The sequence below is a fragment of the Nicotiana tomentosiformis genome, chromosome 4, assembly GCF_000390325.3.
Source record: "Nicotiana tomentosiformis chromosome 4, ASM39032v3, whole genome shotgun sequence".
NCBI classification, from domain to species: domain Eukaryota; kingdom Viridiplantae; phylum Streptophyta; class Magnoliopsida; order Solanales; family Solanaceae; genus Nicotiana; species Nicotiana tomentosiformis.
In genome coordinates this window covers 5,306,050-5,318,923 of record NC_090815.1, presented here as the reverse complement: position 1 = coordinate 5,318,923, position 12,874 = coordinate 5,306,050, and the positions used below count along the sequence as shown (strand labels likewise).

Below are 12,874 nucleotides of genomic sequence, written 5' to 3'. Positions count from 1 at the left end.
GCTTATAAGCACTTGACTTATAAGTAGTTTGAGTGTTTACCAAACGCGTAGTGCTTATAAACTAGTTTGACCAGCTTATAAGTCAGTTTGACCAGCTTATAAGCTTAGCCAAACACCCTCTTAATCACAAATTTTAATCATAGAGGCTCTCTCAAATATTTGACCTCTTAGACAAAATCAAACACAACCAATATGCCAAGAGACACTCTGTGTCAAGTGGTGTCATTTTTTTCTACTTATTCATTTTCTCACAGTATAAATACATATATTTAGTAAAATTTCCAGACGAAGCGGCGTCACGTGACACCGCTTCGTTCAAGGTGCATCCGCCCCTAACATTCCACAAGTCAAGTGAAAGAAAAAATGTGAAGTCACATTTTATCTATTGTAACAATAAAGTCACTAAAGTATTTTACACATTATAACGTGACAAAAATAGTTTTGTGATTTTGTAGTTATAACGAATAAAGTTATGTGACCATAAATTAATCCCAAGTTATTAGTAAATTTACAATTTAGTTGTACCAAGTGACTTTTTCGTCTACTAGACGGGTGTTTAATTCTTATTCTTTTTTTTTTTTTTGGTTAATCTCTTTACCTGATCCCAATATAATAGAAAAGATCATTTTTAAAAAAATTGCCATATCATGTTGTCTAATTTCACTATGTATTCTCAGATTATGATTAATTAATATGTATTCTCAGATTATTGATGTGAGGAAAAAGATTTAGAAGACATATTTCAAACCATTACTCATTCAAGAATATGCTAAAAACAAATTATAGTAACTGCAAAAAGAATTCCCATATTGTAAGGATGGGGAAAAAGAAATAGCAATAAGTCTAACAAAAAGATAACTAACAGACTCCTAAATAACACTACAGCTGCCTAACCTGAAACTCCATTTCTATTTCTAACCCTTTTCTCCCTAGCTATCACCTAAAATATGGTCATCTATTTCTTCTCTATTTCCCCTATCCTCCTTACATATTTGTACAAAGAACCAATGAACAAAGCAATAATAAAAACAGTAAGCAAATTAAACTAAGAACTGATATGACAAGGCAGAGGAGATAAAAAGACTAGGAAAAACTATTATCTGCATTCTTGTTACTCAGGGTTGAAATCTGATTGCGCAGTTGAAGTACCACCTGTGGCATTGCTCTCGGGCGGGCCAGGGCTTAGGGGACGAGTTGAGTGTGGCGCAGCCTGCTTGTCGTGTGTATCCTCGGGGATGAGGTTGCTTCTCATTTCCAAGACCTTCTTGTGAGAGTTAGAGTGCAAGGATGGAACAAATGTGGGGGCTGCAGCAGGGCGGTACTCAGGGAAGAGTCGACCTTTCTTGTAGCGAACGCCACACGCGTTGCAGAGGGTTTTTGGTCCCATTGGACCTGCCCTCCATTGAGGCGTCTTTGTTATCTCACAATGCATGCATTTCCTAACTGTTTGTAGTGCCCGCTGGCAATTCTGATTCGTGTCAACTGGAGCTAGAGGAATGGAAAATTTGATTCTCTTTTTCTTCTTCATGTGAGACTCCCCGAAATTGTCAGATTCCAATGTATCTTCAGGCGCAACAAATTGCTGGTGAATCTCGGTAAAGGATGATGTTGGAGACATGAGTTGACTTACTGGCCATGGATTAAAAGTTGCAGGGCGAGGACGCTTGCTCCGAGCACGTTGTGTACCACGGTGGCATGGACTAAGAGGAGGAGTCGTTTTCCCCGCCCCTGAGCTTGATGAGCTGCTGCTGCTGCTCTCAAGCACAGAAACAGGACTTGAGGACAGGAATTTGCTATGAGATGGCTCCTTGTTGACAGGAAAATGTTCTTTCCCCATTGTCAATCCGCCACAAGAGAAGGAATCCTCCACAAATGTTGAAAGCCATTCGAGTTGAACTATATCCTCGTACTACAAATACAGAAGAGAAAACAGAAAATGATATCATTAGAGTTTCTATAAAGTATGCGATGAAACTGCATAAACATCACCAAATTAGAAGCTACAAGAGTAAAAGGACAACATACGAATTCATGTCTGATTATCCGTTTTAACGCCTAATCAAGATTAGGACACTAAACAGCACCTAATCGATACACCTAGTTTTCAATCATGACAAGATTTTCAACAGAACGTTAGTTCAAGTGACTTATTATTGCAAACTAGTACCTGCTCATTTATTATGATGGTCCCTCAGACACCCACCAACCTTTACAACATCCATGTGCAAGTGCCAATGGATTGAAGAGAAATTGACTGACTTTACCTACTATAAGGACACTCTTTTGAGCATTAAATAGGAAGACAAAGTATCATTTTGCAAATACCCATCAGAAGGTAAATACTCTCATAATAGAAGGTTTGAATTTGAAAGTGAAATTTGAACTAAAAACTTATTAACAAGTCGTTATCAGTAGAATGTGTGGACAAAATCGTCAGATTCTAAAAGCTCCAAATGATTGAACTGACTGCACTTGTAGCAAGATTTTGAACAGAAATTTTTTAAATCCAACCTACCATTACCATGCATTTAAGATAATTACGCATGGAACAATCAAGATAATTAGTTAAGACAAAAAGCATTTTAACAAAAAACTTATGCGCGCAAGCTGGCCTGAACACCACCCGGTAGTCAAATGCTCAAAAAAGGCAACCAATCACGTGACAAGACATTCGCATACAATAGGTCCCTTCGACAGTTGCTTAAATTTATGACGCACTAGTTTTAGATTTTGATTAATGTTGCTTAGTATTCAAATATCCGACAATCAAGATAGCAAATTTAAGAGAATCACAGTGAAGTTGCTGCACTCACAGGAACTAAGAGCTCGGCTGAGAAGTCGGAAGGTGAATTTCTGTGGCTGCTGAAGAAAAGTGGGCCGGAATCCGGCAAGGGGTCGTTGCAAATGCTTGGAAAATTCTTGCAATCAGTAGAGTCAAGGTCACCACACTCATTTTCTGGGGAAAATTCAACCAAATCATCAATATGGTCAAAGAAGCTAGCACAATCTATCTCATCCACTAAATTTGACGCCATGCTATATACTCTTTTTTCCTCTAAACTATAGCTGTTACCTGTAAAAAAAATAAAACAATACGATGAATAATGAATGCCTAGATAACAATTCATCATCTTCCAATTATCCTATACTTTATAGCAATGAAGGTGAAATTGGAATGCATATAAACATTATAGAGTAAGAAGATGAGCGGTACTCCCTCTGCTACATTCAGGGGCGGCCCAACCTCATCGGAGACCTAAAGCAAAATCTTAATAAGAGGCCTAAAGCAAAATCTTAATATATATATTATTTAATGAACATCGTTTTTAAAAAAATTAGACAAGTGAGTATGTAGAATTAAAAAAAATGAGAACTTAGTTTTATAAAATACAGAAAATTAAATGAATTTAACGTTGATTGCATCACAACTGAAATGGGAGAACCAGAAAACATAAGTGACTCCTTTTTTTTAGTAAGTCCCTTTCTATATTTGGTAACAATTCAACTTTAGATTTTTTTTTTTACCATCAATGAGATGATTTCTAGCCCAAAAACTTCTATGATTTATTTAAGATTACAAGTTTCAAAAGCCTTCCTTTATTTCATAAAATCTATGTCCAATCAAACACTTTCATATAAATTGGGACGGAGAGAGTATAATTTATGTAAGGAAAATAAATAATAAGTTAGATTATTAGATATAGTTACGTGACCAACTAATGAATAGAGAAATATAATTAAGTAAAAAAGTAAAATAAGATTGACAGAAAACTATTTTAGTTATATTAATTAGAGAAAGAAATCGAGTTATTAAAAATTAATATGACAATAAAGAAATAAATTTATCAATAATAAAAGATAATTATATAAATAATATACTACTATATATAGAGAATACTAGTAATTTTGGGGCCCTTAAATTTTTGGGGCATAAACCAAGTGTTTCAGTTGCTTTATGGTTGGGCCGCCCCTGGCTACATTTTATGTGACACTCCTTTTTCGGTATGTTCCAAAAATTGACCTTTTTGATATTCAGAAACATTTTAACTTAAACTTCTCATTTTATCCTTAATGACATAATTTTATAGAACAGTAATATTATGGCATATTTAAGACCACAATTTCCAAAAATACTTTTTTTCTTTAACATCACACCATCAAACACCTTCACATAAAACGGACCGAGAATTTACTAGCGCAAGCATGCAGCGATTATCCTTAATGACATGAATTTATACTCACCGGAATTTTAAGACATAAGTTCCAAAAATGTTTTTTTCTTAAACATTGCACCATCAAACACCTTCACATAAAATGAGACGGACCGAGTATTTTTTGGCGTAAGCATACGGTGAAGGATAGGGGCCACCATCAGCCCCAACATAGCTTCAAGCTGGAGCAATGTTGTCACAATGATGCTAGCCAGCACAAAGGGGAGCGTGGCCCATTTTAGCAGAAAAAGGTTGAAAATTCTTTTTGGATTCTTGTCACTTACATTTGGCAAATTAATTTACAGTTGGCCAAAAAAGGAAAATTAGAAAATAAAACAAATAAGCTGGTGTGAGAATGAACAAGCACACTAATGAAAATGAGGATGAACTGATAATACTTAAATAAATCGAAGAAAATTCAAAAATGCAAATACAAATTCAAAACCATACCTCTCAAGAAATGCAGGAAGTCACAGAGCCCTTAAAATGCAGAAAAGTTCTGAGTAATCAAAATTTCTTAAAAATTCACTCCACTAATGAACATTCCCCTGAAATATATCAAGAAAAAAATGTTAGGAACACATCAAAATAATGCAAATAGCAGAGTAAAAATTGAAACTTTATGCATAGAAGTCAAAGTTTGGCTCATTTCAAGCAAAACAAGTAAAAAAAAAAAATAGTGAAGTTTTAGGAAAGGGTAACAGAAATACTTAACATTGTTTTAGCTTCGCTCAATTTTAAAGATAAGCAGAAAAATACCTAAGAAAAACTCTGAAAGCACAAGAGGAAAGAAAAACAGTACCAGCAACTAAACAGGGGCCTCAAATATAAGTATCAAACTACAGAAAAGTACAAAGATAGCAATTGAACACCATTTGTCAAAAAATTATATAGTGTATATAAATAGCGACAAAGCCAAAAAATTTGACAAAAATTGTTCAAGGATGTTCAAAATTACTCTGTAACAACATACTCATCATATAACATTCATTCACTATAAAAGCTATATTTTTCTCAAAACCGATTTTTATATTATGTTATAATATATGTCACAGTGTATATATATATAAAAAGTAATGTATAATTTTCTATACAACATAGTATAATTTTCGGGCAAAATGTGTTCAACAAATTACGGGCCTATGTGGTTGAACACACTCCGCAAAATTCCTGATTTTGCCACTTCGAATAATACTGCAATATTAACTTTAATTTAAACCATATATTTGTGGGGGGAAATTTGTTCAAATTATTAATTTAAAATTCAATAACTTAAAAAGACTTACAATCTTAAACTCATAAACTTCAAATAAACAGAGTTTTAAAAGAAGCGGTAAAATTTTAGGAAAGGATAAGAGGGATACTCAATTTTACAAAAAAAACAGAACATTTCTGAGGAATGATAAACAGAACCAGCAATTCTAAACAGGGGATTCAAATAGAACAAACGAAAAAGGAAAAACAAGACTAAAACTATAGGCTATAGGTAGTGTGAATGAAAGAAGTGTACCTGAAGAGAAAAGAATTAAGAGAAGCGGAAAGGGTTTATGAGTAAGAAACTTATACGCAGAAATGAAAATGAAGAAAGCTAAAAAAGGGAAGAAGAGAAAAGGAAGATGCTGAGTAGGTGAGGCTCTTATTCATTGCTAGCTGTACCTTTTTACCAATCTCAGCTCAGCTGACCACCGTCGTCATCTTTGATAGCCGGTTTGTGTAGAAATTTCATAAAAGTATCAAAATATAAAAATTACGTCGAAAAGTCAAGACGAGTAATGTATAAATATACATCAAAATAAAAAAAATTATTTAGCAATATAAAATAATTTTCCGGCAAAGGCGTGTCATTTGACACCCTTCGTTCAATGTGGCTTCACCTGTTTCGCCAAACTTCTCAAAAAGTCAAAAGTATTTTTTTTAAAAAAATTAATTTTTTTTCAACCTAAAGTGTTTGGCCAATCTTTTTTGAAAAAAAAAATACTTTTGGGAAGAAGCACGAGCACTTTTTTGAAAAGTAAAAAAAAGTAATTTCTTCCCAAAAAAGAAAAACAGTTTTGACTTTTATTTTTAACAAAAATATTCTTAACAAAATAACCTTACTTATTTTAAACCTAATACTTTTATATTAATATATAAGTATTTTTTCTTATTTTTAGGATAACTCTCTAGTATATAGTGACTTTAGATGTGAATACTTTTATATTTGTTGAATAATTTTTAATATAGTTAAATCATATTATAAGAATTAAAGTATTTTTTAATTTTATTTTCATATTTTACTAAAATAAAATAAAAAGATTTAATTACTGTCTTTAATAATAAATTTTTGAGATTATTTATTTACTTATAATATTAATTATTAAGTAAATATATTCATATTTTTATTCGTAATTTGGTACTTAAAAGAATTTTTTGAAAAGTTTGACCAACACAAATTATTGTTTAATTTATACCTCAGTTTATAATGAATTTCACCATTATAAAATAAATAGTTTAAGTTATATATACTTCAGTTTATAAAAAATTACATCATGACTGAATTTTGAAGAAAAATATATATTATTAGCCGTTTTCAAAAATAATAGCCGATCGAAAAAATTTATATATATATATAAATACTTATATATATATATTAGATGCATATAATATAAATATTTAATATACTTTATGGCTAGTGATTACAATTAATTTGACTTCCAATTTTGATTTAATTGCAGAACCTTAACGTTAGTGTTCGCCCGTAATTATTGCCGGTTTTGGAAAAGCTAAAGCGCGTCAATTGCTAACGGCCGTTATTTTTGACATTTGAGATGCTTTCAGTTTGTTCTTTTAATTGTCGAATTTGACTTCCGTATCCTATGAGCAAGTGAAACTCACTGACTAATGATATCATTACACACAGATTGATTGACGTCGTATGTACCAATTAGGAAGGCGAGTGTTGTGGAAACGTTTCCTATCGCGTGGAGATTTTGGAGCAAAAATCGAACAAGGTAAAAAGTATAACTGTCGTTACTAAATGACAAAAGGATGTACGGTAAACGGCAACAGATTTACTAAACTTGTCTTTAAATTATTGCGCAAAATAAAAATCACTTTAAACAAATCAGATTAGTTCTAAATAAAATAACTTCAATGATTGGCTATGTGTATATACACTTGCATTTATACTTGGCAATTCATTTTTCAGAAGCATATTCAGAATTTAAATTTAAACAGTTTAATAAAATTATAAGTTAATAGTTTCTTGTAGAGCCGCCTCTGTCAATATTAACTACTAGTGTTTCTTTATTAAAAGGGAATAAGAAATGGGCTTCTTTTTCATTTTTATTTTTACTTGCACTTTTAATATAACTTGGATTGTACTCTTTGAATATCTTCCTTCCAAAATACTGTCCCCTTTAATTTTAATAAGTTTAAACAACAATATAATAATTTAGGTAGATCTCTATATTTCAATTTTAGTCCGATGGTTACAAATTAATCAGTTGAAGCAACCCACAATTTTCCTAAAATATATTAGGTAACAAATGTTTTTGGAGTGATGTGTAGAGAGAGCAGTTTGTCATAAGTGGAAAGCGCCTATACGCAATGGCTTAAGACGTTATTTCTATTTTCTCGCTCGAGCACTCTTGTGCCGAAGATGAACAGGGATAGGTGATCTGCCAAAACTGTGGGATGTAAAAATACATCGGTAGGGAGCGCTCCACCTGCGCGAGCGGTGATGGACGAAGCAGAAGCGAGAATATCAACTTTAATAACACAAACATTAGTGAGAGTTTGATGCCTGAAAATCTAAGGGCAGGCGGGGTGAAAAAAATTAATTTGCCTCTTTTATTTAGTGTTCATTGTCGAATCAGATGCTTAACCCCGCCCCCAACTATGGGGATTCATTATGCAAAGATACGTCGTTTGATTGAGTGCTAAAATTATTCAATTATTCATTAATAATTAATCATGGGCAAAGTAAAATTTCTCAACGACCAAAAAATAATAAAAGAAACAACCAACACTTAACTATGAAAGATTTGATTATTTTCAGTGAAAGTGGAAGAAAAGTTCTTTTAACAAGAAATTGCTCAAACAAATTAAAATATAAGTATCATATTGATTAGTTAAACAAAGTCTTTTATATAAGAAAAACTAAAACCAAATTAATGATTGTCACTTCCTTCACTTCGAAGATAAACAATTAAGTAGTTGTGTCAGTCACATAAGTTTAAGAATCTACACTAGTTTGCACTATCTGCAAATGCACATGACATTTTATTTTTTATTTTTTTTTTGTCTTTCTTAATTCATGCAGATCTAGTAAAAGATAAAAAATAACGAAAATTGAAAATTCATACAGGTGAATAGGTGATATTAACTAGAAGATCAATATTTACCAAAAAGACTCTTCGTATATTAGAGATGTAATTATTAAAATACAGTATTAGAGAACTCGTAGGGGTCGTTTGGTATGATTGATAAGCAAAAATTATCATGGTACAAAAATTTAGTATCGTCTTATCTCTTGTTTGATTACTAATATTGGGATAAAGTTATCTCATGATTAAAAATAGTACCGAAATAATTTATACTTGCAGATGGTGAAATAGTAATCTCAGGATAAATAACTAAAATTGACAATCTCAGGATTAATATAACATATCAAATGGTCAATAAGAATTAATATCATGATAACTAATCACATCATAACTAATTCCAGTATAACTAATCCTATTATAACTTGTTTTCAAACCAAAGGACCCCTCAGTGTTATAAATAATCCTTAAGTACAACGTATAAAAATATTATGAATGCTAACAGAGCACTATAATATTGAAAATTCATAGAGCCAATTTCGACTAATTTGGGATTGACATGTAATAATTATTATATTAATTGTTTTGTTGTTAAAAGCTTTCAACAAATGTAATTAGAAATCCTTAGACAGAAGAAGAGAAAAATGTCAATAGAAAACAATACTATATGAGGTCATGCTATCAGAAAATATGGGCGGTCCTTCCATAAAGCAAGTAAAACAATTACTTTAGGCCTTATATTTGTGGTAGCCTCATTTTTTGTTATACCTAATAGGCTATGCATAAATTTAAAAAAAAATTGTGAAGTGAAAAAGTTTGATTTTTTTTCTTTAACAAGTATAGAGAAGAAGTATTTGCAACTGCTACGATTTCTGCCAAGAAAATTGCACTTGAAATGAATATCGAACTCGAATTTCGTAAGAAACGTGTGATATATAGGAAGAAATAATTTGACGAGAATGTTGATAATAAAATCTCAAAATCTTTGGGAGAGTTCTTTGGAGTTGATTATTTTATACATAGCACACAAGACTATTTTTTCCACTTCAAACAAGAAATTGCTCAAACAAATTAAAATATAAGTATCATATTGATTAGTTAAACAACAACAACAACAACACATTATAATCTCACTAGTGGGGTCTGGGGAGGGTAGTTTGTACGCAGATCTTACCCCTACCATGGGGTAGAGAGGATGTTTCCGATAGACCCCCGGCTCCCTCCCTCCAAGAACTCCCCACCTTGCTCTTGGGGTGACTCGAACTCACAACCTCTTGGTTGGACGTGAAGGGTGCTCACCACTAGAACAACCCACTCTTTGTCAAATATTGATTAGTTAAACAAAGTCTTTTATATAAGAAAAACTAAAACCAAATTAATGATTGTCACTTCCTTCACTTCGAAGATAAACAATTAAGTAGTTGTGTCAGTCACATAAGTTTACTAGTTTGCACTATCTGCAAATGCACATGACTTTTTTTTTCTTTGTTAATTCATGCAGATCTAGTAAAACATAAAAAATAATGAAAATTGAAAATTCATACAGGTGAATAGGTGATACTAACTAGAAGATCAATATTTACCAAAAAGACTCTTCGTATATTAGAGATGTAATTATTAAAGTACAGTATTAGAGAACTCTTAGGGATCGTTTGGTATGATTGATAAGCAAAAATTATCATGGTACAAAAATTTAGTATCGCTTTATCCCTTGTTTGATTACTAATACTAGGATAAGTTATCTCATGATGAAAAATAGTACCGGAATAATTTATACCTGTCAGATGGTGGAATAGTAATCCCAGGATAAATAAGTAAAATTTACAATCTCAGGATTAATATAACATATCAAACAGTCAATAAAAAATAATATCATGATAACTAATCACATCATAACTAATTTCAACATAAATAATCCTATTATAACTTGTTTTCAAACCAAACGACTCCTTAGTTTTATATATAATCCGTAAGTACGACGTATAGAAATATTATGAATGTAACAGAGCACTATAATATTAAAAATTCATAGAACCAATTTCTACTAATTTGTGATTCACACGTAATAATTATTATATTAATTGTTTTGTTGTTAAAAGCTTTCAACAAATTAAATTAGAAGTCCTTAGACGGAGAAGAAAGAAGAAAATTACAATAAAAAACAATACTATATGAGGTCATGTTATCAGAAAAATTGGGGTAGCTGCACATGGGAATGTACATGCAAATCTAGAAATAGATCACTTACATTGACTTAGCATTACACGGGCGAATCTAGGATTTAAATTCTATGAATTTAGATTTTAAGAATTTTAACATTGAACACATTATATTTTTAAAGTTATAGGTTCAAATCTATTATTTTTACAATTTTAATGAATTGAACTCATAACTACCACACTATATCCGCCTATGATTACATGAATCAAAGCCAATATTCCCTTAGAAAATGTCTAATAAACAAACTATAAAGAGGTTTCTTTGCCTAATTTCGAATTAGTGCTCCACTATAGTAAGCTATGTTGTTCGGATTCTTCGAAAAGATTTTTCGGTGCATATTAGAATCTTCCTAAAATAATATATTTTGGAGGATCTTGCACGAGTGAATCCTCCTAAAGTAATATATTTTGGAGGATTTTGCATGAATACAATAATATTTTAGAGAATTCGCACAACATAAATGTTAAGCTCCGTACCACTAGACAGTGACCCTTTTCTTATTCTTAGACACGTTCCAAATAGAAATCATCTACCTTAATTTACGTGATGTTGTTGTCTAAAAAGGAAAATCCAAATTTTAGAACTTGCAACTTTAAATATGCTATGATAAACTATATAAAAGTAAGCCATTAAAGATAAAATAAAAAAATAAAAAATAAAAAATTAAATTATTTTTAAATACTATATAAAAATTTATCTCTTTTTAAATCAGACAAATAAAAAAATAGTACTACATAAAATGGAACAAAAAAAAGTACTAATATTTTCTTGCCATGATTTTAATTAGAACTACTCTAAGTAAATTTGTTAATTGTTACAATGTTAGTTTGTATATTGCTGTCCCCTCACTTTCTCCTAACTCCCTTGAAGTTGGACCTATTATTAATTTATTATCATATTTTCTTAAACCAATATAGGCTTTTAGGTCAAATTCTTCTACCCTAGTTTATAACTGCACCTCCATGTGCATACATTATATAAAACATTAATTCAACAGGTCATATAAATTATCATTAATTTAGGTATTCGATACCTACTACCTAATCTGATGTGAGTAGTTAAAACTTAAAAGAGCTAAATTTAAGAACTAGTTGAGGTAAAGTTAAATAGAAGTATTGACATAAATGCAATAATCTGTTTGAATTGCTGTTTTTGAAGTCGCTAACAACATTAAAAAGTATCCCATTCATCTCACTAAAGTTTATAAGAATTGGAAATTAGACTTTTATTACAGTAATAAAAACCAAATTTAAACGTCAACTATAAGATTTTTCTCAACATTTTCCTTCAAAAATTGATCCAAAATCAAAATTTCATAATTTTGGTCGTGCCTATGTGTGGTTGTCACGTAAATAAAGAAGGAAAAAAAAATTGAACTGGAGATCACGTGCAGAGAGCGTGCGAGCAAGTACTAACCCATGTTCTTTTTAAGATGGGCCCACAAGCACGTTAGACACGTGGCAGCAGAAAAGTGGAGCCCACGAGAAAGACGAATCCAATGTGGTGATGCCAGCTTGGCAAGATCAGGTCACGTGACTTTGTTTAGGTATTTGAGCCTCAATTTTGTTTTCTTTTATTTTTTTATTTTAAAAAAAGCAGTACGTAGCTTGATTCAGACGAAAGCTTTTTCCATTTAAAATACTTTATTTAGTTGTTAAGATTGACAAAAGTGGGATGCTTCGGTGGTAAACTAAAATTTGACATAATATATTAATTATTTTAGTGTCGGTTTGAAAATCACATTGTAATTTTATAATTTAGTAATTACATAATATATAATTACAAAGTCACATTATTTGTTTTAACATAATTATAATATAATTATCGACATGTTTGATTGTACAATTATCTATATTATTATAAAAGCACGAATACTAAAAAGTTAAATGCTGAATGACGTAAATATCCCTATAGTATTGACCGACAGTTATACCCTTCGTAAACTAAAATTTCCTTTAAAGAAACAAATTACATGTTGGATAAACTTGAAATATTAAAAAAAAAAATTAAACTATGACGTTGAGTTCCACTAAAAAGTAGAATCCTCTATTTAAGTATACTTGGTTTATGTTACAAAATTAAGTTAGTCAATGACTCTTCCTTCTCATTACAATAAGATAATTTGATCTCACACAAAAA

General features: G+C 31.1%; 1 protein-coding gene across 3 annotated transcripts; it reads right to left on the bottom strand.

Moving 5' to 3' along the window:
* Positions 1-786: 786 nt before the first annotated feature.
* Positions 787-5,960, bottom strand: LOC104099990 (GATA transcription factor 8-like). Of its 3 annotated transcripts, none has more exons than XM_033657061.2 (4): positions 5,868-5,960; positions 4,662-4,759; positions 2,814-3,073; positions 787-1,909 (listed from the first exon to the last, which is right to left on the bottom strand). In XM_033657061.2, the coding sequence occupies exons 3-4, from the start codon at positions 3,033-3,035 to the stop codon at positions 1,112-1,114; spliced, it is 1,020 nt and encodes a 339-aa protein (XP_033512952.1). In that variant the 5' UTR covers positions 3,036-3,073; positions 4,662-4,759; positions 5,868-5,960; the 3' UTR covers positions 787-1,111. The 3 variants fall into 3 exon arrangements, with proteins under 3 accessions (XP_033512952.1, XP_009605437.1, XP_070055606.1); XM_009607142.4 differs by having other exon boundaries at positions 5,722-5,882; XM_070199505.1 differs by lacking the exon at positions 5,868-5,960 and having other exon boundaries at positions 2,814-3,043; positions 4,646-4,710.
* Between the last annotated feature and the right edge of the window lie 6,914 nt (positions 5,961-12,874).